At 39.1% G+C, this 24,246-nt stretch overlaps 2 protein-coding genes across 4 annotated transcripts in view; one reads left to right on the forward strand and one right to left on the reverse strand.

The window, feature by feature from the left end:
* hs3st2 (heparan sulfate (glucosamine) 3-O-sulfotransferase 2) overlaps positions 1–24,246 on the forward strand; it is a 216,467-nt gene that overhangs the window by 15,310 nt on the left and 176,911 nt on the right. For 2 of the 3 annotated variants that reach the window (XR_009119484.1, XR_009119485.1), the window contains exon 2: positions 4,460–4,515. The gene's annotated coding sequence lies outside the window, so the exon portion shown is untranslated. Of the gene's footprint in view, positions 1–4,459; positions 4,516–19,551; positions 19,601–24,246 lie in introns of all 3 variants that reach the window. The other variant, XM_058048267.1, reaches the window with a different exon arrangement.
* Positions 6,839–24,246, reverse strand: part of hs3st4 (heparan sulfate (glucosamine) 3-O-sulfotransferase 4) — a 113,824-nt gene continuing 96,416 nt past the window's right edge. The window contains exon 2 of the mRNA XM_058048266.1: positions 6,839–7,555. Coding sequence (XP_057904249.1) covers positions 6,901–7,555 — 655 coding nt within the window. The 3' untranslated portion in view covers positions 6,839–6,900. The remainder of the gene's footprint in view (positions 7,556–24,246) is intronic.

Below are 24,246 nucleotides of genomic sequence, written 5' to 3' on the forward strand. Positions count from 1 at the left end.
TCCGTAAGTGTTCAAGGTTGGCGCTACAAAGGGCAGCGTGGCCGCTCGCCTTGATGGAAATCAATCGCTCCGCGTAAGTAGGTGGCGGTGCCAGCCTTCCCAGGGTGACTGAGTGGTCTGCAGAGAGAGCCAGTGCAGATCCAGCCATCCTTGGCAGGATTAACTGAGCCATGCCTCATAGCTGTGGCAACCAGTGATCTGTGGCCGACTTATTTATTGACTCGTTGGACGTATTGATTGTCGCTGGTGATGAAAAGTCCCAGAGACAACGGACATGCGGCCGGTTATGAGGAGGAATGAAAGTGAAAGCATAGTAGTACCATTCATTTCTTAGCGCAATAATGCAAAAATTAGAGGCATCTGGTGCATACAAACGAGTGTGAGAGTCAAAAAAAGTAGGATTCCTTCTTTAGGAATGGAATATTTTCATTAAGCATAAAAAAATATGGTTACGATCTTGTAAATATATATTTTTACATCATTAGAGACCTCAATACATGAAATAACACCCCTATAGTCACCATTTTAGTTGAATTACTCGATATAGTAAATATAATCAGAGTAGGATTCCTTCTTTAGGAATGGAATATTTTCATAAAGCATAAAAAACATGGTTCCGATCTTGTAAATATATATTTTTACATCATTAGAGACCTCAATACATGAAATAACACCCCTATAGTCACCATTTTAGTTGAATTACTCGATATAGTAGATATAATCAGAGTAGGATTCCTTCTTTCGGAATGGAATATTTTCATAAAGCATAAAAAAAACATGGTTCCGATCTTGTAAATATATATTTTTACATCATTAGAGACCTCAATACATGAAATAACACCCCTATAGTCACCATTTTAGTTGAATTACTCAATATAGTAGATATAATCAGAGTAGGATTCCTTCTTTAGGAATGGAATATTTTCATTAAGCATAAAAAACATGGTTACAATCTTGTAAATATATATTTTTAAATCATTAGAGACCTCCAGACATTAAATAACACCCCTATAGTCACCATTTTAGTTGAATTACTCAATATAGTAGATATAATCAGAGTAGGATTCCTTCTTTAGGAATGGAATATTTTCATTAAGCATAAAAAACATGGTTACAATCTTGTAAATATATATTTTTAAATCATTAGAGACCTCCAGACATTAAATAACACCCCTATAGTCACCATTTTAGTTGAATTACTCAATATAGTTGATATAATCAGATGTAAATATAATCAGAGAAAACCATCGATGGTGGTGGAGGACAGGAAGTGACGTCGGGGGGGGGGGGTGTCATGGTTGATTTTCAGCTCTGCATAGGTCACAGCCACAAGTTATTTTGCTGCTGGGGAACTATGATTTATTAATGATTTACTAATCAATAATTTATTTATATATTTTGGAAAAACTGACACAGCCAAATTAAATTGAACTGTATTTGTATATTTGTTTTGGTTTTACTTATTTGACTCATTACTCATTTTCAGTGTCCATATTAAGATATGTTTTTGTTTTTTTTTGGTTTCATTTATCTTCCAGCATTTTTCCGTGACTAATGTTTGAATCTTAAAGTCAAAATTCCAGCATAAAAACTAGTGTTCCATGCTAACTATGACTGTATACAATTTGTGCTCCAGATTAGGATTAATGGACCTCAGTGAAGGTCGCTGTTCCATTTGTCAGTTGGAAAAGTCTTGAGGTGAACTTTTTCTTTGCACCACGACGCGGTGATAGTAAAGTAACAATCTGGCATGGTGGAGTATGTTGCTTTCTTTTGACGGCAAACACACCCTGACTTTGCCAGAGTGTTCCAGCAGCAGCAGCAGCTTATTTAACAAGTCATTAATCTCTAACGACAGAGGAGAGTGTGGCAGCAGATGTTTGTTAACAAACCCTTCGGTGGCGCTCTTCACCCTCACGCATCACGTCGACTCCGGGAGGGTCACGAGGTGGAACAGTGGAGTTTAGCAGGTGGTTTGTTATTTGACAAGATGCAAAATAGTCGGCTATACTTAATCATGGATAGCCTGATGAGATATAAATATGTTCATTTTTTTATATCCATGTAAATAAGCACTGCAGTTGCTCATTAAGGCAATAACAAAACAAAATAAGCAGAAACATTTGTGGTCTTACCTTTTTTTTTTTTATATATGACGGCTTATGATTCTCCAGGAAAACCTCTGATAGTCTGCTCGTCTTCTTTATGTGATCCGCCATCTTGATTCAGTCATTCAATCCATTTTGTTGTCACTTTCCAACAAGGAAAATCCAGTTATTGAAGAACTAATGAAAAAGATACTGTAGTTTCTTCATTAACTACTGTAATACTGTGTACCTTATTGTAAAGTATTACAAAATATCCATAATGAATTTGACTTGTTGCTAAATCCATCTTTAATAATACAAAAGTCACTGTTTTTTTCCTCTCTTATGGAAGTACGGCAGCGACAAGCACCTTCCAATTTGATATTTCACAATAAGTGTTCCTGCAATATTGAAAATGACTGAAATCGGACAGGAAATACATTCATATAACATTAATTTCAGGTTGCACAGTGGACGAGTGGTTAGCACAAAGGCCTCACAGCTAGGAGACCCGAGTTCAATTCCAATGCCTTGGAGTTTTGCATGTTCTCCTTGTGCATGCATGTTTTTTTTTCCCCAAAACATGCTAGGTTAATTGGCGACTTAATTGGCTGCAAACATTAACACCTTATTCATTCCAAAAGGAGGAAAAGCTTCCCTTGGGGTGTTAAGGTTCACTTATTTTTACACTTACATGACATAAATTGGAAAAAAAAACATACTAGGTCAAATTATTTTTTTACTATACTGGCATATTTTTAGATATTTTAGTAAACAACTGATTGTGGCTGGGCTGCACGGTGCTACAGTGGTTAACACGCAGGCCTCACAGCTAGAAAACCCGAGTTCAATTCCACCCTCGGCTATCTCTGTGTGGAATTTGCATGCTCAGCTAATTAGCGACTTCAAATTGTCCATAGGTATGAATGTGAGTGTGAATGGTTGTTTGTCTATATGTGCCCTGTGATTGGCTGGCCACCAGTCCAGGGTGTACCCCGCCTTTCCGCCCGAAGACAGCTGGGATAGGCTCCAGCACCCCCCGTGACCCTCGTGAGGAAACAGCAGTAGAAAATGAATTAATAACGGCATATTTTTAGATATTTTAGTAAACAACTGATTGTGGCTGGGCTGCACGGTGTTAGAGTGGTTAACACACAGGCCTCACAGCTAGAAAACCCGAGTTCAATTCCACTCTCGGCTATCTCTGTGTGGAGTTTGCATGTTTTCCGGGTATTCCGGTTTCCTCCCACATTCCAAAAACATGCTAGTTGCTAATTAGCGACTCCAAATTGTCCATACGTATGAATGTGAGTGTGAATGGTTGTTTGTCTATATGTGCCCTGTGATTGGCTGGCCACCAGTCCAGAGTGTACCCCGCATCTCAGCTGGGATAGGCTCCAGCACCAACTGCGACTTTTGAGAATAAGCAGTAGAAAATGAATGAATATTCACAATTGTTAATACAGTGGAACCTCACTTAGCATCTGCTCAGTTAGCATGTTTTTTTTGTCAATACTTTACTCCACAATTTTGCCTCGGGCTTCTAAGCATACTCTGACTTCAGTTTTGGTTTAGTTTAGTTTAGTTTTTATATTGTTTCCTGTTTAGTGCTCTTATTTTGGCGTTATGTTTCCTGTTTTGGGATGATATGCAGTTGCTTTGTTTCTGTACACGCACCTGTTGGTAATTGTTAATCAGGCTTCCATTTTGTTGAGTTGGTACTTTGTGACAGTCACATTATTTTTTACTGGACTTTCACTCGGAATTGTTTTCTACATATTTAAAATGTATTTAAAATGTATTCGGTTAACGTTTAGAAACAGATCCTTTATTTATTTTATTTTATTTTATTTGTAAGAGCCTCACCTGACCACATGACCAACCCGTCAATGAAGCAAACTGCACGAAAGTATGCTGAAAAGTTGGGGTATGTTTATATTTTTTACGATGTTAAATATGATATTCTCACTAGCTTTTAGCATGTAGCCCGCCAATGTTTACATTACAGTTATCTGCCACTAGGGGGCATATTTCCATGTTCCCTATGTTCTAATGGGATCATCATGAAGTCTCAACAGTCGCATCCACACAGAGTTACTAAAGTAGAACGGCAATTTGTAGTCGTGCTGCTCGTGGCGTCTCGCGCGCTCGGTCATCAGTATGCTAATGCGGACAACACAGAAAGACTCCAATTATCAAGCTAATGCTCGCGATACATCAGCTCTCTCCTATTCAATATGGGCGCAGCTAATGAGTGCCGAGCGGCAAGAATACCGAGTGCATTAACACTTTGGTAAACAACAAGGTCGTCGGATGCGTGAAAGGGTTATTCTTCATCATAAAACTCCAATACGTTTTTTTTTTTTTTGCAGAACGGATCCGAGAGAGCGTAGGATGTCGTGGCTGCAGAAGGAAAGGACACAAAAAGGTAAGGAAATAAGTCAGACAAGAGAAAAGCACCTTTCATTACCTTTGCCATCTTGTGTGATATCTTTCATGGAGGTTTAAATAAAGTGGCCTCGGGCTTCACACTGAAAATAAATAGGTGTACAAAGTTTGACCTTAGCTACATTCAAGTGTAAAAGCACGGTAAAATTAAATACGGCTCTTTTTCTCAGAAGCCTCGTAATCCCTATAAATTTGGCACTAGGTCTCCCACAATAATAAATTAATCAAGCAATTAATAAAAATTAAACTAATATATCTGATTTCCGTCAGGACAAGGATTCAATCTGTGTATTGGTTTGTTCCACAGAACAACAGCATGAACAGAGTGAGCCCTTATAGTAGATATTATATTAATATATTGTTTTTTTAATCTAAAATTCAAATCCTGTCTCGTTATCATAAACCCAATATTGTGTATCATCTCATCTTGTGTGTGTTTGATGACAACCCTTATTGACATATTAATATTATGTAACATTGGCACATTACATAACTGTAACATAGGTAGTTGCATATCTTTTAAAAGCAGTGTGATTCTAGTTCCGACAACAATGTAAATACAATCAAACCTCTGTTTTTGTATGATTTTGAATTTGCGAAATAGATTAGAATTTCTTTCTATGAGGGGAAAAATTGCTTTCTTATGTTTTGTGTTTATTGACAAAAACCTAAGTTTCACTGAAAAAAATCTCTCCATGTTGGGAAAAGGGACATTTATCGTATTTTCTGGAGTATAAGTCTCTCCGGAGTATAAGTCGCACAAGGCCAAAAATGCATTTTTTAGGTAAAAAAAACAAACATACATAAGTCACTACGAAGTATAAGTCGCACAAGTCCGAAAATGCATATTTAGGTAGCAAAAAACATACATAAGTCGCTCCGGAGTATAAGTCGCACAAGGCCAAAAATGCATAATTAGGTCGCAAAAAACATACATAAGTCACTACGGAGTATAAGTCGCACAAAGCCGAAAATGCATAATTAGGTCGCAAAAAACATACATAAGTCACTACGGAGTATAAGTCGCACAAGGCCAAAAATGCATAATTAGGTAGCAAAAAACATACATAAGTCGCTCCGGAGTATAAGTCGCACAAGGCCGAAAATTCATATTTAGGTAAAAAAAAAAAAAAACATACATATGTCACACTGGAGTATAAGTCGCATTTTTTGCGGATAATTTATTTTCCAAACTACTTAACCAAAACGGACATTACGTCCTCTTGGAAGGCAAGTTCTAATAATAAAAGAAGAGAACAGGCTGAATAGATGTAAGATATGCTAACACAATCGTAAAAAATAATCATAAACAAAAAAGGTGTCCAGTCTTTATGTAACATAAACAGTTTTTTCATTTATAAGTCACAGGAACAGCCAACCTATGAAAAAAATAGTCCAGAAAATACGGTAAATTACCCGCAAAAAATGCGACTTATACTACAGTGTGACTTATGTATGTTTTTTTCCTACCTAATTATGCATTTTTGGCCTTGTGCAACTTATATTCCGGAGTGACTTATAGTCTAGAAAATACAGTATTTCACAAACTACTTGACCAAAACAGACATTACGTCCTCTTGGAAGGCAAGTTCTACCAATAAAAAAAATAGCAAAAAGGGCTGAATAGGTGTAAGATATGCTAACACAATGCTTATTCAGCTACACAAAAAATAAACATAAACAGAAAAGGTGTCCATTGTTTATGTAACATAAACAGTTTTTTCATTTATAAGTCACAGGAACAGCCAACCTATGAAAAAAGTGTGACTTATAGTCCGGAAAATACGGGTGTTTTTTTTTATTTTTTATTTATTATTATTTTTTAAAACATTTTTTTTTATTTAATTTAATTTCTTTTTTTTTTTTTTACGTTGGCTACCTCAAGCAGCAGCTGGGTTGACATTAGTGAAAATGAAAAGTGTTCTTGCATCTACTACAACGAAAAAAAAAAAATGGGCCAGAAATGTGTTGTTTTGTGACTTTATAGCCCTACATTAGCATTTGTTGTTTATTATAAATATTCCATTTTTTTTTTTGCCTTGACAAGCACTTAATCGCTTCCTTGCATATATGTGTGTGTGTGTGTGTGTGTGTGTGTTGAGGATGTTGAAGAAAATGTATCTTCATGCATGGAAAAAGAAACAAATCATCTCCTTTTCACAAATATAAATATATTTTATGTTTTCATATGTACAATAATGATCTTCCATTGTCAACAACATTAGTTCTGAAAGGAGAGCGAGCTAACGGACACGGATGTGATTGAGTGTTGCGTCAGACCAGAACAGAACAGAACAGGAGTGTTTAGTGTTTTTTTTTTTTTTTTTTTTTAAAGTAGAAGGCTGCTGGTGTCTTCATCGCTCCGCTAGACCTGAGAGCCTGGCGATACGCCATCCTCCTCCAGCTCCCACTCAAAGTTCTGTCCCGTCATTTGGTAGAACATCATGTTAAAGGGTTTGTAGAACTTGTGCAGCCGTCGGATCACATCCGGCTCGATTTTGGGGTGAGTCCTCCCTTTGGACTTGCCCAGGCATCTGGGAGTGCTGCTGTCCTCGGGTTTTTTCAGACACGGGAAGCCTTTAGTTTTATTGAAGTAAAAGTGTTTATCCGTGACGATCCTCTTGAGGCCTAAAAAGTCCTGGACTTTGCCCATTTCGCCCGCCGGGTCCACGATGAGCCGCTCCCCGCTGACAAAGTGCATTTGAGACAAAGGGAAGTACTGCATCCATGTCTCCAGGTGCAGCGCGTATATCCCGATGCGTAAAGCGCTCCACGAGGCGTCTATAAGACCCAGAGTCCGGTTCTTAAATGCTAGCACCTCAAAGGTTGGGATCTCCGGCTTCTTGGACAGAGTTTGCGTGTAATCCGAAATGGCTCGGGTGACGGGGTTGCGCACCACAATAATAAGTTTGATGTCCCTCGCCATGGTGTGGATGCGCTTGGGGGCGTGGTTGGTCACAAAGTAGCTGGGGGTCTTCTCCATGGTGATCTGCCCCTCCAGCGTCGAAGGCATCAGGTCTCTGTGAGGAATCGCACAAAAACAAAAACATCATGAGGCGTGCTAGAAAACCACATACAACAAAAACAGCTTTTATTGCAGGTTTGACTTAACTCACAACAGGCTCGATAACCCCTCATAATGGGCGGTCTAATGTCATGGGCGTAACCCACGGCAAACTACGAAACCCTGACATCACTTCCTGTTCACGCTCTCCCAGGGAACACATTTAAAGCAACACACGAGTACTATTTTGTGGAATACTAGTTTAAAGTTGGGCTGCACGTTGGAGGAGTGGTTAGCGCACAGACCTCGCAGCTAGAGGAATGAATGAATGAATATTTAAGCATTATTAGAGCCCTCTAGACATGAAATAACATCCCTATATTGACTTTTAAACTCATATTACTCGAATTTGTAAATAAAAGGAAATAAAACCTTTTAGGGACTGCACGGTGTGCGAGTGGTTAGCACACAAGCCTCACAAATAGGAGACCCGAGTTCGATTCCACCCTCGGCCATCTCTGTGTGGAGTAGCGGTATAAAATGAATGAATATTTAAACATTATTAGAGCCCTCTAAACATGAAATAACACCCCTATATTGACTTTTAAACTCCTATTACTCGAATGTGTAAATAAAAGGAAATAAAACCTTTTAGGGGCTGCACGGTGTGCGAGTGGTTAGCACACAAGCCTCACAAATAGGAGATGCAAGTTCGATTCCACCCTCTGCCATCTCTGTGTGGAGTTTGCATGTTCTCCCCGTGGGTTTTCTCCGGGTACTCTGGTTTCCTCCCACATTCCAAAATCATGCTAGGTTAATTAGCGACTCCAAATTGTTCCAAACTGGCGACCAGTCCAGGGAGTACCCCGCCTCTCGCCCGAAAACAGCTGGGATAGACTCCAGCAACCCTTGTGAGGATAAGCAGTAGAAAATGAATGAATGAATGTGTAAAGTTGACTATAGGGGTGCTATTTCATGTGTACAGGTCTCTAATGTTAAAAAAACATATTTTTTAATGTCATAAACAGGATTTCCATGCTCCAATTATGAAAATATTCAATTTTTAAACAAATAATTTGCCCAGTCAGGTCTGGTACAAATGAACCACAATAAACGAGTGATGACTGAATTAGAAAATCTGTCTGTGGATGCAATTGTAGCAAGAACAAATGGGTTTTATCGCAGTTGAAAAAAAGAGTATATAATTGTATGGAGTGATTCATGTCTTGTTTTGTTAAAACGGCAACAATCTGCATCTTTTGTTGACTTTGTGTTAACATAAAGCTTTTCCATTAAGTCATTCCTCCGGTGCAAAACACCATTAAGAAATGAGAGATTTTAAAAGGCTGCCAACCAAGCTACAGGGTTCTGTTTAAAATAAAAACATACTTGGAAGACTGTAAATACATTTTTCTATGCTCTAACTGTGAAAATATTCCAATTTTAAATAAGGAATCCCACTTCATGGAAATTCAGTTATCAAAAACAGGTCAGGAACCAATTTATTGTGATAAACGAGGGACTACTGTAGTTGTGGTTTAAATTGTCTTCTGTTGATCTACAAATTGTTGAGTTAACCATCCTTAAATTCACACCCTGGACTGGTGGCCAGCCAATCACAGGGCACATATAGACAAACAACCATTCACACTCACATTCATACCTATGGACAATTTGGAGTCGCTAATTAACCTAGCATGTTTTTGGAATGTGGGAGGAAACCGGAATACCCGGAGAAAACCCACGCATGCACGGGGAGAACATGCTAACTCCACACAGAGATGGCTGAGGGTGGAATTGAACTCGGGTAAATTCGAGTAATAAGAGTTTAAAAGTCAAAATAGGGGTGTTATTTCATGTCTAGAGGGCTCTAATAATGCTTAAATATTCATTCATTTTCTACTGCTTTCTACCGCTACTCCACACAGAGATGGCCCAGGGTGGAATTGAACTCGGGTCTCCTATTTGTGAGGCTTGTGTGCAAACCACTTGAACACCGTGCAGCCCCTAAAAGGTTTTATTTCTTTTTATTTACAAATTTGAGTAATAGGACTTTAAAAGTCAATATAGGGGTGTTATTTCATGTCTCGAGGGCTCTAATAATGCTCAAATATTCATTCATTTTCTGCCGCTTTCTGTTGAACTGTTGAATTGAACTCTGGTCTCCTAGCTGTGAGGTTTGCGCACTAACCACTTGAACACCGTGCAGCCCCAGGCAATAATACACGGGGGGTCGTCGGCCTTGACCATCAAAAGACTCATTCAGGCCCGTTTCCACTTGGAGCCACAAATCCTACTTGACCACTAAACTAAAGCTAACACGATATCAAGTGCTCCTTCTGATTTCTGGTCAACATTTGCAATAAAAGTGCTGTAACATATTAATTAGTTCAATTTCCGGTACTTTTCTCCATGTCTCTTTAGTTAGCAGCAAACAAGCAAAATAGTTGAGCGGCATCATGGTTTCTCACGGGCGGAGAACTTGACCGAGGCGTCATGATGGATCCCTGGTATACCGTGCGTATATCGATCCAAGCGTTGCATCACAGTTACCATAGCAACACCAAAGCAGCCACGCCGGTGCGGTTGTTTTTTTGTTTTTTTTTTTTAAACAAATTAGCTCTATTTATCAAGTGCTGCATTATTTAAAATTACAAGCACAAGCAGGAGTTATTAACAGTGGGGCATTATGTTGCTCTCAGAAACATACTCGCTGTAATAATTACATCCACGGAGTAATATGAGGGAGATAAAAGACAAGGAGATGAAACGGCAGCCGAGCAAGCATGCTCATTGCTTAATTGACTCCATCTGTGTTACTCCAGGAGCTGTTTTGGAACTTTAATAATGAGTCGGCTGCATATCATTAATACCGGGGGGGCGCCTGGGGTATTGTTTTGTCATACATTTATTATGCATGCTACGCTCAACACTCCGTGCAGCTTTATTCCGCGTCTTTGCAACCGGCGCCGGTCTTTTTTCTTCCGAGCGCCGCTCATCGGAGGCAGACGTGATTAATTAGGAGATTCAAGGTGATTATTCGCCGTACAATGGTTGATGTCCCCCCACACTCACTTGAGGAATATATGCCTCAAAAAAAAAATTATCCCGTTCATCTCGCTTCCTTGTGGCAGCGGCGACTTCTATTTTGGTACCAATAATAACACGGCGTAGCATTAGCCCCCCCCAGGCGAAAAGCTTATCAAATGTTTACACTGATGCTCGTTCCAATCTGTGCTCCCTCTCTTTTGTAGCATCCTGACGCTAAATTGGTCCATTAAACGCCTCCTATGACTCTTATTTAACTGATCACAAACATAAGCTTAGCAAAGGGAAATTAGCATGTAAACTGTGCATTTGTAGCAATGCAGGCATGCTTATTTTTTTTTATTTTTTTTCCCCCCATGCGGGGGGTTGCACCACCCTGTCCCACACCCGCATTTGTAACAATATAGCCACATCAATCATTTGCATCTTGGACATATTCTAAATTAACTCTTCTCCAGCAAAGAATCCAATTTAGCCTGCAAAACATAAGATGCGGTTATGCACATATCGACCGGTCGCTCACACACATATACACACACACACACACACACACCGTGGTTTTTCTAGGGCCGGGCATCTTGCAAGTGGCCTGGTAATTGCATCTCAAGTAACAGTATTGCCTTGCTGATGGGTAATTTCCCTCCGGATCGTGTTTGTCTCTTGGCAGCAGGGAACTGTGCTTACTCCTCCTGCCCCTGTTAGGGAAATTAAACATATCTGCAGATTGGAAAGAGACTTGAAAGAATTTTACTTTTCATTATCGCATTGTCACTATAGAGGTGGGAAGTAACTTGCAATGTGGAGTATGTGAAGAAGGGGGAAAACTTGTCAAAAAACAGTAACCCTATGGAGTCCGTGTTGCCTTTTATAGACTTCTTTTAGTATCTTTTAGTGATGGTGGCTTAGTGGTGGGCTGGATAACCATTTACAAATACAACTAGAGGGGGTCTGCATACTCCTAAGTATAGCAAAGTTATCCCTCCTGCTACGTCTTCTTATTCCCGGCAACTAACTATTATTACCGCGATCTGAAGCTGCTTATTTCGATTAATCAAGTAATCAGTTTGGCCCTAGACCAGTGTTGTCCAAAGAGTGGCCGGTGGCACATTGGAAAAATATATAGGGGAAAAAAATAATCAGCAAAAATGGAAAAAAATGCAATAATTTTTACAGTAAAGTGAAAATATTAAGAGAAAAAAATAATTTGAGGACAAATACTTAGTTGAAATATTCAAGAAAACTACTTTAAAAAATAATTACAAACAACGAATAAAGTTGGAGTGATGAATAGTCAAATATTAATTCATTAAAAATATTAAATATAAATAAATATTAATTAAAGAAAAATACTTAAAAATAATTACAAACAACAAATAAAGTTGGAGTGATGAATAGACAAATATTAATTAATTAAAAATATTAAATATAAATATACATACATATTAATTAAAGAAAAATACTTTAAAAAATAATTACCAACAAACAACGAATAAAGTTGGAGTGATTAATAGTCAAATATTCATTAATTAAAAATATCAAATATAAATAAATATTAATTGAAGAAAAATACTTTAAAACATAATTACGAACAACAAACAACAAATAAAGTTGGAGTGATGAATAGTCAAATATTAATTAATAAAAAATATTAAATATAAATAAATATTAATTAATTAAACAAATAACTTGTTTTTGTCGCATAAAGTGTTGCCGTAGTTCAATAGTCTATCAAAACAGTAATGCATCCATAAAAAAATTATATCCAGTAAAAACTGGATATAGCGGAATATTGAAGAAAAAAACTGCAGCACAAACGACAGCACAAATGTGAATTTACGATGTCACAGTCATCACACTATGTTCAAAAGTTACTGTGACATTAATGCAAACAATATCGCTTCATGGCTAAGCTGTCTCGCCTACTTCCTGTCTCTACCGGGTAGCTAAAGACTCGCTGTAACCTTTTCAAGGACTCGTGCTCTCGCCTCACCGTTCCCGAAAGTTCAGCAGGTGTCGCAAGGGTGCGACGTCATCTTGTATGGTAATAAAAAGAAGCTTAAAAAGAAATCACCTTGGAACAACCAATTTCCTACCCCTATGGTCACGATGTACCAGCGCGTCGTCGGTAATGTGCGGCGCCATCTTCCAAGCATGTCCAATCGTTCAAGGTTACCTTTGGAAAAATGCACGCACATAAAAAGCTATTGTCCTCATCCGACGAAAAACACTAAACATCATACATTTAATTACAGAGCGGCGCCGGGCATCGTGTTAGCGCTCGCTCTCGTTTTCAATGGCAAATCATCATCAGTCATGGATCATGTACGTCCGAAATGTCATCAGAAAGCTGATAAACAAGCTAATTCCAAATGAAGCTGCCTTGCGGTCTTGCGCTCCAGTGGAAGCCGAGTAAACAACGCCGAGCTCTCGGCATGTATTTTTCTAATTTTATTTATTTAAAAATTTCTGCATCAGCTGCTGAGCTCCACATAGGTCATTCAGGTGGGAAGAGGAATAAAGCAACGCGCCAAACGGTCCTTCCTCACCATCTGCTGTTTACCGACTCGGACTACTAAGAATATACTGTATACACTCAAGTGCGTACTAATCATATTTACATAAAGCTTTTTTTTAATGTTTTATTAAATCAAAACCGCAACGTTGGCGGAGCGTTAAATGGACAAAGGCGATAAGTGGAGAGAAACGTGAAAACTTATTATTGATATCAACTCAGGGCAACTGCATTGTGATGCGAGTCAAAACGGGTTTTATCAGGACCAAACTTTATTCATTGTTTTTTTTTTTTTGTCATACTACTTTTGTCTTCAATATTTCAAATTTATGCTATTTTTTTACCCCATAATATTATTTTGTTATCATAAAATTTTTACTTTTTTCTTTCAATATTTTGACTTGACTTGTAAAAGGCTCCAGCACCCCCCACGACCCTTGTGAGGATAAGCGGTAGAAAATGAATGAATGAATATTCTTGTTTTTATTTTATTTTATTTTATTATTTTTTTTATATATTTTTAATTTTTTCAATATATATATTTTTTTAATTACTATTTATTTTTAAATTTTTAAGTTAAATTGTTAAATTGTTTTTTTTTTAAGTTAAAGTTAAGTTTTCTAGTTAAATTGTGTAGAATGTGCCACGGGCTAACTAAAAAATAAAAAATAAAATAATAAAAAAATATATAAAATAAAATAAAAAAAAAATAATAAAAAAATATATAAAATAAAAATAAAAAAAAATTATAAAAAAAATATATAAAATAATAATAAAAAAAAGTTGCGGGCCACAAATGACCACCTTTCCGCACTTTGTATAACCCCGAGTTAACTCAACAGAGCCAATGTTGTAATAGCAGTAAGGAGCAAACTGCTCAGCCGGCATTAATTAGAGATTAATGATGAATTAATCGTGATGAGTTCATTGTAATCGGCGCGACCAGTGTAACACCTGACTTTCACATCCAGTAACACTTTAGCCAACACTTTAAAGCGCATGCAGAGGTAGATACCACTCTGTAGATGCCATCTTGTGGAGTTACTGAAAAAAACACATCAGGAGGTTGTCTACAGCCACGGCTATCAATGGCAACATTTTTTTTTTTAACCCCGGTGGTTATTTGAATGCATCGGGGACGATGGTCTGTTTTGTGGGTGTCTTTATTCATGCTTGAATACCGGCGCCAGCAAGTCATACAGTGGTTTGTACTGAAAAAAAATATATCATCAGGTTCTCAATAGTACTTGAAATAGTACTGTGGGGGGGTGTAGATGAAGTATAGCATTAAATGCAGTTAGACACAGCACTCCTGCTCAATGTTTGGTCTGGGCAATTTGGGAATACTTTGGGAGTCTGGATGAGGTGAGAGCTAATTTACATTCCGAGAAACTCTTAAATAGGTCCGAGCCATTTGCGCACGGAACGTTTCTCCCGAGAAGCTCGGCTGTCTCTGACAATTAGGAAAGATTAAATAGACACCCCCCCCCTTTCCGCCTTTCCCATCGTCTTCCGAGTCATAGAGCTTTGGATTGATCTGCGCCAATACGTTAGCTTACTCTACGTCATGTCAAATACAATCAATTATCCCGAAGAAGTCTTATGTCGGAATAGTTACCGAGTCCTTAGAGAGACGGTTGAGAGACAGCGGCACTTATGAGAGCAGACAACCGTGATATTATAAATTTATTTACAAAAATAAAACAGATTTGGCTTTATTAAGTTTGGGTACTTCTAAGCAAAAAAAAAAAAAAAAGTGTCCATCTTGATCAGTAATTTTGGAGTTTCTGACCAAAGACTCACGGGTGCCAACAATGGAGATCTAAATGAACGATTCAGCTGATTGATGCAGCTGCGGTCGTCGTGTAATGAATAAGATATCGTTACACCCTGACTGACATGTTTGCGATAACAACCAGCACAATGCTATTGCTTCTCTGAGAAGTAGAGACGTTAAAAAAAATAAATAAAAATAAAAAAAAAACACTCCAGTGAGTCATTTCTCAACAAGTGAATGCGTACTTGTTTGGCACACGTGAACACGAGCCCACAGGCCAGAGCAAAGGCTTCTGTGGGGGTCTGTTATGGAGTGGGAGGCATTGTTTTTGTCAAGCTTTAAGGTGCAGCTGCCGTTCTCGGTGATCAGCGTGGTAACGAATGCGAAAGGAACCAGATGGGTTTGTGTTTTTGTTTGTTTCCGATCCTGAATGTGAACTTTCCACCTGAGCGTGCTGAGAAAGTCTTAGCTTGAAGCTTATACACGGAGCAGCCTTGTTTTTTTATTTTTTTTGTATTTTTTTTTTTTTGGCACTATCGGAATTACACTTGTGATCCCCTGCCCCCCCCAATGCTTATATAATAGCTTTCCGAATGAAAGGCAGCCGGGGTACATGAGGACACTTCATATAAACTTGCAGTTTCATAAATTGGCTGCTTTTTTATGTAAAGTAAAAATAGAGGCGTCTGAGGACTTGAACACAACTATTATTGTATTTCTTATTCACGGTGCATTGTTGGATTCTAATAGGTGTTCTGTCGCCCCTCAATTTTTTTTTTTGCATCAGTCGTTATTCAGGATTCCCTAGTGCAGGGGTCTCAAACACGTGTCTCGTGGGCCACAAATGGCCCGCAGGACACTAGATTGAGGCCCCCGCCTTGATATGAAAGTTTAATGTTAGTGCAGGCCCCGCGCAAGTTTGATATGGATGCTGTATGGCAGGGGTCTCAAACACGTGGCCCACGGGCCAAATGTGGCCCGCAGGACACCAGTTTGAGGCCCCCGCCTTAATATGAAAGTTTCATGTTAGTGCAGGCCCCCCGCGCAAGTTTGATATGGATGCTGTATGGCAGGGGTCTCAAACACGCGGCCCGCGGGCCAAATGTGGCACGCAGGACACGAGTTTGAGGCCCTCGCCTTGATATGAAAGTTTAATGTTAGTACAGGCCCCTCGCAAGTTTGATATGGATGCTGTATGGTATCATCTACCCAGAAAAAAATTATTACGTTTGATTAATGTTCATGTTAAAGGTTAAATAACTGTTAATAGTTATCCTCCCTATCCGTGTGGAAGTGGTAAGTTTTTGGCTTATTTAAGTTTAAAGGAAATAACTTGAAGGCTACCGTTTAGGTCGCTAGCTCTCTAGTTTGCGAGTTAGCATGTGTCTCAAGACCCTGTAGTTGCGCAATATGTAAGAAAAAAAGTATAAATGGAGTCGCTAATTAACCTAGCATGTTTTTGGAATGTGGGAGGAAACCGGAGAAAAACCCACGCATGCAAACTCCACACAGAGATGGCCGAGGGTGGAATTGAACTCGGGTCTCCCATTTGTGAAGCCTGTGTGCTAACCACTTGCACACCGTGCAGCCCCTAAAAGGTTTTATTTCCTTTTATTTACAAATTCGAGTAACAGGAGTTTAAAAGTCAATATAGGGGTATTATTTTATGTCTAGAGGGCTCTAATAATGCTTAAATATTCATTCATTTTCTGCCGCTTTCTACCGCTACTCCACACAAAGATGGCAGAGGGTAGGATTGAACTGGTTTCCTAGCTGTGAGGTCTGCACGCTAACCACTCGCCTGCAGTTCGAGCATCACAAACCTTATTAGAGCCCTCTAGACATAAAATAACACCCCTATAGTCACCTTCATGGGAAACCTTACATTATTAGAGCCCTCTAGACATGAAATAACACCCCTATAGTCACCTTTACACAAGTATTAGCCCACATAGTAATCAACTTTGACTTAGAAAGTCAAATAAAGCTTTAAAAAAAAATCTGTGGCGACGCCGAGGGTGGAATTAAACCCGGGTCTCGTAGGTGTGAGGTCTGCGCGCTAACCACTCGGCCGCCGTGCAGCTCACATATCAGTCAGTTTGTCATTTTCAGGTCTTCTTTCACCTATGTCACCCCCCCAGGGGTCTTGGGTAATGTGTACTGGTTCCATCTGTGTCTCGGGCAACAATCAACCTTCCCTCCTTCTGTCCCTTGTCAGTTCTTGTTTAGTCTGTATCACGGCCAATCAGCTCCCTCCAATGTAATTTCATCATTGTGTAGTGGTCCTAATGAAGGAATCATAATATAAATGTCAGATCCCATCAAGTCCAAACTTGAGTCCTATCAAAAATGTAAAAAGAGGAAAAACGTCCACTTTGAGACGTTAACATGGTTTTGGTTCCTGAAGTTGTAACATCGAATCAAGTGGTAAAAGCTGCCGTCCTCAAGTTCCAAACATTGTCCTCATGAAACCCAACCTAAGTCGTCCATTCTTTGTGTGTAATAGTCAATATTAATGATCGCAAGCACAAGAATGGACGCAGGCAGCAACTACTTTTAGCCCAGCAGGACTGTTAGCGTCAAGAATATTTAAGGACAGGAAAGCGACAGCTGGTCCTGATCAAAAAAAAAAAAAAAAAACACATTCCCCATCTCCTCCCCGTGATCTCCCTAAAGACCGCCGCACTTCCAACGGCATGCGACCAGCCAGGTACTTCTCTCAGCTGCATCGCCAGACTGCAGCACCGACATCTGAGGCACTTTTTTTTTTTTGGACATGAAACATCGGGAAATAATGTGTGGGAGAAAGAGAGCTGTGAGGATGTTTGGAAAGCTGATTCCACGCTGCACCATTAGCGCTCAACATGTCGACGCCAGCTGTAGGGGGAAAAAAAAAAGTGTCTATTTTTAACTTAAATCTGCGGAGACAATAAGAGGGAAGCAATCTTATCTCAAATCAACTTATCAAAAGGATATTGCTGTCTTTGCTGTCTCCACATTACACTCTACAAAGGAGGCGCAGCGCTCCTATTTCAATTCTAGGAATAGACGGACAAAAATAATAATCTTGCACAATGGCACATTTGTGATGTCAGACAATCGGGGGGGGGGTTAGGTTACCATAGGTTTACCATGAAGGTGACTATAGGGGTGTTATTTCATGTCTAGAGGGCTCTAATAATGTTAGGTTAACCATGAAGGTGACTATAGGGGTGTTATTTCATGTTTAGAGGGCTCTAATAATGTTAGGTTTACCATGAAGGTGACTATAGGGGTGTTATTTCACTCTGGAGGGCTCTAATAATGTTAGGTTCACCATGAAGGTGACTATAGGGGTGTTATTTCGCATCTGGAGGACTCTAATAATGTTAGGTTCACCGTGAAGGTGACTATAGGGGTGTTATTTCATGTCTAGAGGGCACAAATAATGTGAGGTTTACCATGAAGGTCACTATGGGGTGCTAATTCATGTCTAGAGGGCTCTAATAATGTGAGGTTTACCATGAAGGTCACTATAGGGGTGCTATTTCATGTCTAGAGGGCTCTAATAATGTTAGGTTTACCATGAAGGTCACTATAGGGGTGTTATTTCATGTCTAGAGGGCTCTAATAATGTTAGGTTTACCATGAAGGTGACTATAGGGGTGTTATTTCACTCTGGAGGGCTCTAATAATGTTAGGTTCACCATGAAGGTGACTATAGGGGTGTTATTTCACATCTGGAGGACTCTAATAATGTTAGGTTCACCGTGAAGGTGACTATAGGAGTGTTATTTCATGTCTAGAGGGCACAAATAATGTGAGGTTCACCATGAAGGTCACTATAGGGGTGCTATTTCATGTCTAGAGGGCTCAAATAATGTGAGGTTTACCATGAAGGTCACTATAGGGGTGCTATTTCATGTCTATAGAGCTCTAATAATGTTAGGTTTACCATGAAGGTGACTATAGGGGTGTTATTTCATGTCTAGAGGGCTCTAATAATGTTAGGTTTACCGTGAAGGTGACTATAGGGGTGTTGTTTCATGTCTAGAGGGCTCTAATAATGTTAGGTTCACCATGAAGGTGACTATAGGGGTGTTATTTAATGTCTAGAGAGCTCTAATAATGTTAGGTTCACCATGAAGGTGACTATAGGGGTGTTATTTCATGTCTAGAGGGCTCTAACTGTGATGCTGTGATGCGAAAATGTTCCATTTATGAATCAGGAATCCTACTTTGCAGCTGCAAGAGTGGTTAGCACGCAGGCCACACAGCTAGCAGACCCGAGTTCAATTCCACCCTCAGGCCATCTCTGTGTGGAGTTTGCATGTTCTCCCCGTGCATACATGGGTTTTCTCCGGGTACTCCGGTTTCCTCCCACATTCCAAAAACATGCTAGGTTAATTGGCAACTCCAAATTGTGAATCCTACTTTGCAGACATTCATTTATTACAGTCGGGTCTGGAACCAATTAACCACCACTTATAGCCTAGCATACTGCAGACAACTTACAATGCGAGTTCCAAGGAGTCAAGGCAAGATAATTTAGTATTTTTAGAATTGTTGGTACACTGAATAAATCTAAAAGGGGTTATTTCTTTCCCAAAGAAAAACACATGGCTTTCAACCTTTTACTACAAATGACCTCATCTCTTTTCTTGTTTTTTGTGCTCCATTCATTCTGGACCTGAAGGTCAGTGTGACACAACACTGGAGGAGGCAACACAAGCTCAGACACAAAAGTATGTCTTTTTTTTTTTTCAATTGCAAAAAAAATACTCCATATAAAGCTATTCAGCAGTTTTCTTCTCGCAAAGAAATGTCAGGACAAATTAGCTCAACTTTTCCTCCTGTCGCTGCAAAAATGGGCAGTGAAGCCCTGCTGTGAATACCCTTAAAAGATCACTTTCACTGTAGTATTAATACAGAATTTTCTCACTGATGGCATAATTAGCGCCATTTTCCCCAAAAGATGCGGTACAAGGTTGCTGGCTGAATGCCATGAATGCACACAAAATACCCCAAGCACACAAAATGAATATTGCAACGCCAGTTGTGAATAATACACGATGCTTTTGGGGTTTGTTCCCAGATGCTATTACCGCGTTCAGGCACAGGAACACCGCTACGTCAACTTTACTTCCCCTTTGCTAAGCTCTGTCTAAAGCTTGGAAAAAAAAAAAAAAAAACAAACTCTCGCCTTGCATCATTGTCAGTGTCTTGCGTGAGATAGGTATTAAAAACATAATGAAAAATGCCAAGCATTTGTGTTGATTCAGTACCCTGGAGCAGAATGGGCCATGACGGGGGTATTACACGCTATTGGCTTTCTGCTGTCAGACCTGTGGCGTCGAGTGGAAGTTGGCTGGGAACAATTTCCACGCAGTCACAAGGACTTTCTCAGGGATAAACGCTGCTGGAATGATCAGGAATTAACACAGGGAGAAAAAAAAACCCCACAATTTATTCAAAGAGGTTTTGTCATTTGAAGAAAAAATAGGAATAAAATACACAGGAAAATCTTTTTTTTCCCTTTTTTTGTCAGGATTTAACAAATATTCATAATATGTTTAATATTTTATTCTCATGAACTTTATTCTCATAGGAATGAGATGTTTCATCTCATTGTATTCGAAACATTTTTCGAAATCATGTTTATCCACAGGAAATAATATATATATTAATATATAATATAATTAAAATACAGTGAAGGTGACTATAGGGGTGTTATTTCATGTCTAGAGGGCTCTAATAATAAGTTTACCACGAAAGTGACTATAGGGGTGTTATTTCATGTCTAGAGGGCTCTAATAATGTTGGGTTTACTGTGAAGGTGACTATAGGGGTGTTATTTCATGTCTAGAGGGCTCTAATAATGTTAGGTTTACCATGGAGGTGACTATAGGGGTGTTATTTCATATATTGAGGGCTCTAATAATGTTAGGTTTACCATGGAGGTGACTATAGGGGTGTTATTTCATATATTGAGGGCTCTAATAATGTTAGGTTTACTATGAAGGTGACTATAGGGGTGTTATTTCATATATTGAGGGCTCTAATAATGTTAGGTTCACCATGAAGGTGACTATAGGGGTGTTATTTCATGTCTAGAGGGCTCTAATAATGTTAGGTTTACCATGAAGGTGACTATAGGGGTGCTATTTCATGTCTAGAGGGCTCTAATGATGTTAGGTTCACCATGTACAAATTTCCCCACTGAGGGACGAATAAAGGCATATCTTAATCTTAAGGCATATCTTAATGTAAGTGACTATAGGGGTGTTATTTCATATATTGAGGGCTCTAATAATGTTAGGTTTACCATGAAGGTGACTATAGGGGTGTTATTTCATGTCTAGAGGGCTCTAATAAGGTTTGCGATGCTCTAATATTAACATTATTCACATTGTTTGACTAATAGGCTGTTTTTACCCACAAAACAGTATGAATTATTCATATATTTATTCATAAATTTTGGGAAAAACATGAGTGAAGCCGTGAAATTCAAACCACAAAGTGGCGAAGGACCACTTTAATTGTAATTTTTTTGTTTTGTTTTTGTTTTCCTCACACAATTAAGAGCAAAGAGCGTTTTCTTCAATTTCCTGTCCTCAGTCAAACTCCTTTTTAACCCAGAAGAGTCCCAGCGTCTCACATTTAAGTTCTGCCTTAAGCCTTCCATAGCGAGCCGTCATTAGCTTGGGCGTAGAATTCAAAGTTAAGGCTACACATGCAAGCCCTGCGGGTGCACCTTAAATTCAGCTAATTGGTCATTTTGTTCGACATCAAACCTGCAATAAACGTAACTTTGCTCTTTAGGCGCTAATGACTGCAAAAAAAAAAAAAAGTACTGGAATAATTGTTCCACTGTAAATTAGAGTCTGGGTACTGTGTGAGTACTCCATTCAGTTTCTGGCTAACTACTGTCATATTAATGACTGCGTGCTCATTATTGGCACACCCTTAATTAGCATACATTTCATGCACGCTATGAATCATGCATGTCTGTGTCTGCAGTGATCCCATATGAATGTTATATTATTATTATTATTATTATTATTATTATGAAGCCTTATACCTTTTTTAAATGGGTAATGGTTGTATTTTTTTTCAACATACAGTGGGGCAAAAAAGTATTTAGTCAGCCACCAATTGTGCAAGTTCTCCCACTTAAAAAGATGAGAGAGGCCTGTAATTTTCATCATAGGTACGCTTCAACTATGAGAGACAAAATGAGAAAAAAAAATCCAGATAATCACATTGTTTGATTTTTAAAGAATTTATTTGCAAATCATGGTGGAAAATAAGTATTTGGTCACCTACAAACAAGCAAGATTTGTGGCTCTCACAGACCTGTAAGTTCTTCTTTAAGAAGCTCCTCTGTCCTCCACTCGTTACCTGTATTGATGGCACCTGTTTGAACTGGTTATCAGTATAAAAGACACCTGTCCACAACCTCAGACAGTCACACTCCAAACTCCACTATGGCCAAGACCAAAGAGCTGTCAAAGGACATCAGAAACAAAATTGTAGACCTGCACCAGGCTGGGAAGACTGAATCTGCAATAGTTAAGCAGCTTGGTGTGAAGAAATCAACTGTGGGAGCAATTGTGAGAAAATGGAAGACCTACAAGACCACCGATAATCTCCCTCGATCTGGGGCTCCACGCAAGATCTCACCCCGTGGGGTCAAAATGATAACAAGAACGGTGAGCAAAAATCCCAGAACCACACGGGGGGACCTAGTGAAAGACCTGCAGAGAGCTGGGACCATATTAACGAAGGCTACCATAAGTAACACACTCCGCCGCCAGGGACTCAAATCCTGCAGTGCCAGACGTGTCCCCCTGCTGAAGCCAGTACATGTCCAAGCCCGTCTGAAGTTTGCTAGAGAGCATTTGGATGATCCAGAAGAGGATTGGGAGAATGTAATATGGTCAGATGAAACCAAAATAGAACTTTTTGGTATCAACTCAACTCGTCGTGTTTGGAGGAGAAAGAATGCTGAGTTGCATCCAAACAACACCATACCTACTGTGAAGCATGGGGGTGGAAACATCATGCTCTGGGGCTGTTTTTCTGCAAAGGGACCAGGACAACTGATCCGTGTAAATGGGAGAATGAATGGGGCCATGTATCGTGAGATTCTGAATGAAAACCTTCTTCCATCAGCAAGGGCACTGAAGATGAAACGTGGCTGGGTCTTTCAGCATGACAACGATCCCAAACACACCGCCCGGGCAACGAAGGAGTGGCTTCATAAGAAGCATTTCAAGGTCCTGGAGTGGCCTAGCCAGTCTCCAGATCTCAACCCCATAGAAAATCTTTGGAGGGAGTTGAAAATCCGTGTTGCCCAGCGACAGCCCCTAAACATCACTGCTCTAGAGGCGATCTGCATGGAGGAATGGGCCAAAATACCTACAACAGTGTGTGAAAATCTTGTGAAGAGTTACAGAAAACGTTTGATCTCTGTCATTGCCAACAAAGGGTATATCACAAAGTATTGAGATGAACTTTTGTTTTTGACCAAATACTTATTTTCCACCATGATTTGCAAATAAATTCTTTAAAAATCAAACAATATGATTATCTGGATTTTTTTTTCTCATTTTGTCTCTCATAGTTGAAGCGTACCTATGATGAAAATTACAGGCCTCTCTCATCTTTTTAAGTGGGAGAACTTGCACAATTGGTGGCTGACTAAATACTTTTTTGCCCCACTGTACTTAACAAGTTACATGGGTAAGTTTCAGGAAAATATACGTTCCCAACTATAATAAGTCAATAAATAAACTAAATAAATAAAACAAATTGAAATGACTAGTATAGACAAAGTGGCGAAGGACCACTTTAATTGTAATTTTTTTCTTTTGTTTTTGTTTATTATTTTTTTGTTTTTGTTTATTATTATTATGAAGCCTTATACCTTTTTAAATGGGTAATGGTTGTATTTTTTGAAGGACCACTTTAATTGTAATTTTTTTTTGTTTTGTTTTTGTTTAAATCTAAATAAATCTAAATAAATAACAGCCAAATGTTGTATCACATATAAAGAAATGTCAGCTAAAGACTAAGCAATAACACAATGAGTCATGCTAACGAATGACGTCCAGGGTAAATTACATCCCATGGTGACTTATCATCATCATCATCCGCAGTGTTTCCCCCTGCTTTTACTTCTCACGTTTAATACATGTAGCACGTAGCAAAGTGTTGCCAAGGCACCTTGAAGAGCAATCAAAGAAAACACTGCACCGCAAGTTCAATTCTTCTTGGCGCATCACGCGGGGGCAGGTGGAATCGCTCGCTCAAATATTGATGTTGGCTGTTGCAATAGCGCAGAAAGACACCCGGTTGACTGCTGTGAAGCCCCCCCCCCCCCCCTCAC

Source organism: Doryrhamphus excisus, chromosome 15 (genome assembly GCF_030265055.1).
Source record: "Doryrhamphus excisus isolate RoL2022-K1 chromosome 15, RoL_Dexc_1.0, whole genome shotgun sequence".
Lineage (NCBI taxonomy): Eukaryota > Metazoa > Chordata > Actinopteri > Syngnathiformes > Syngnathidae > Doryrhamphus > Doryrhamphus excisus.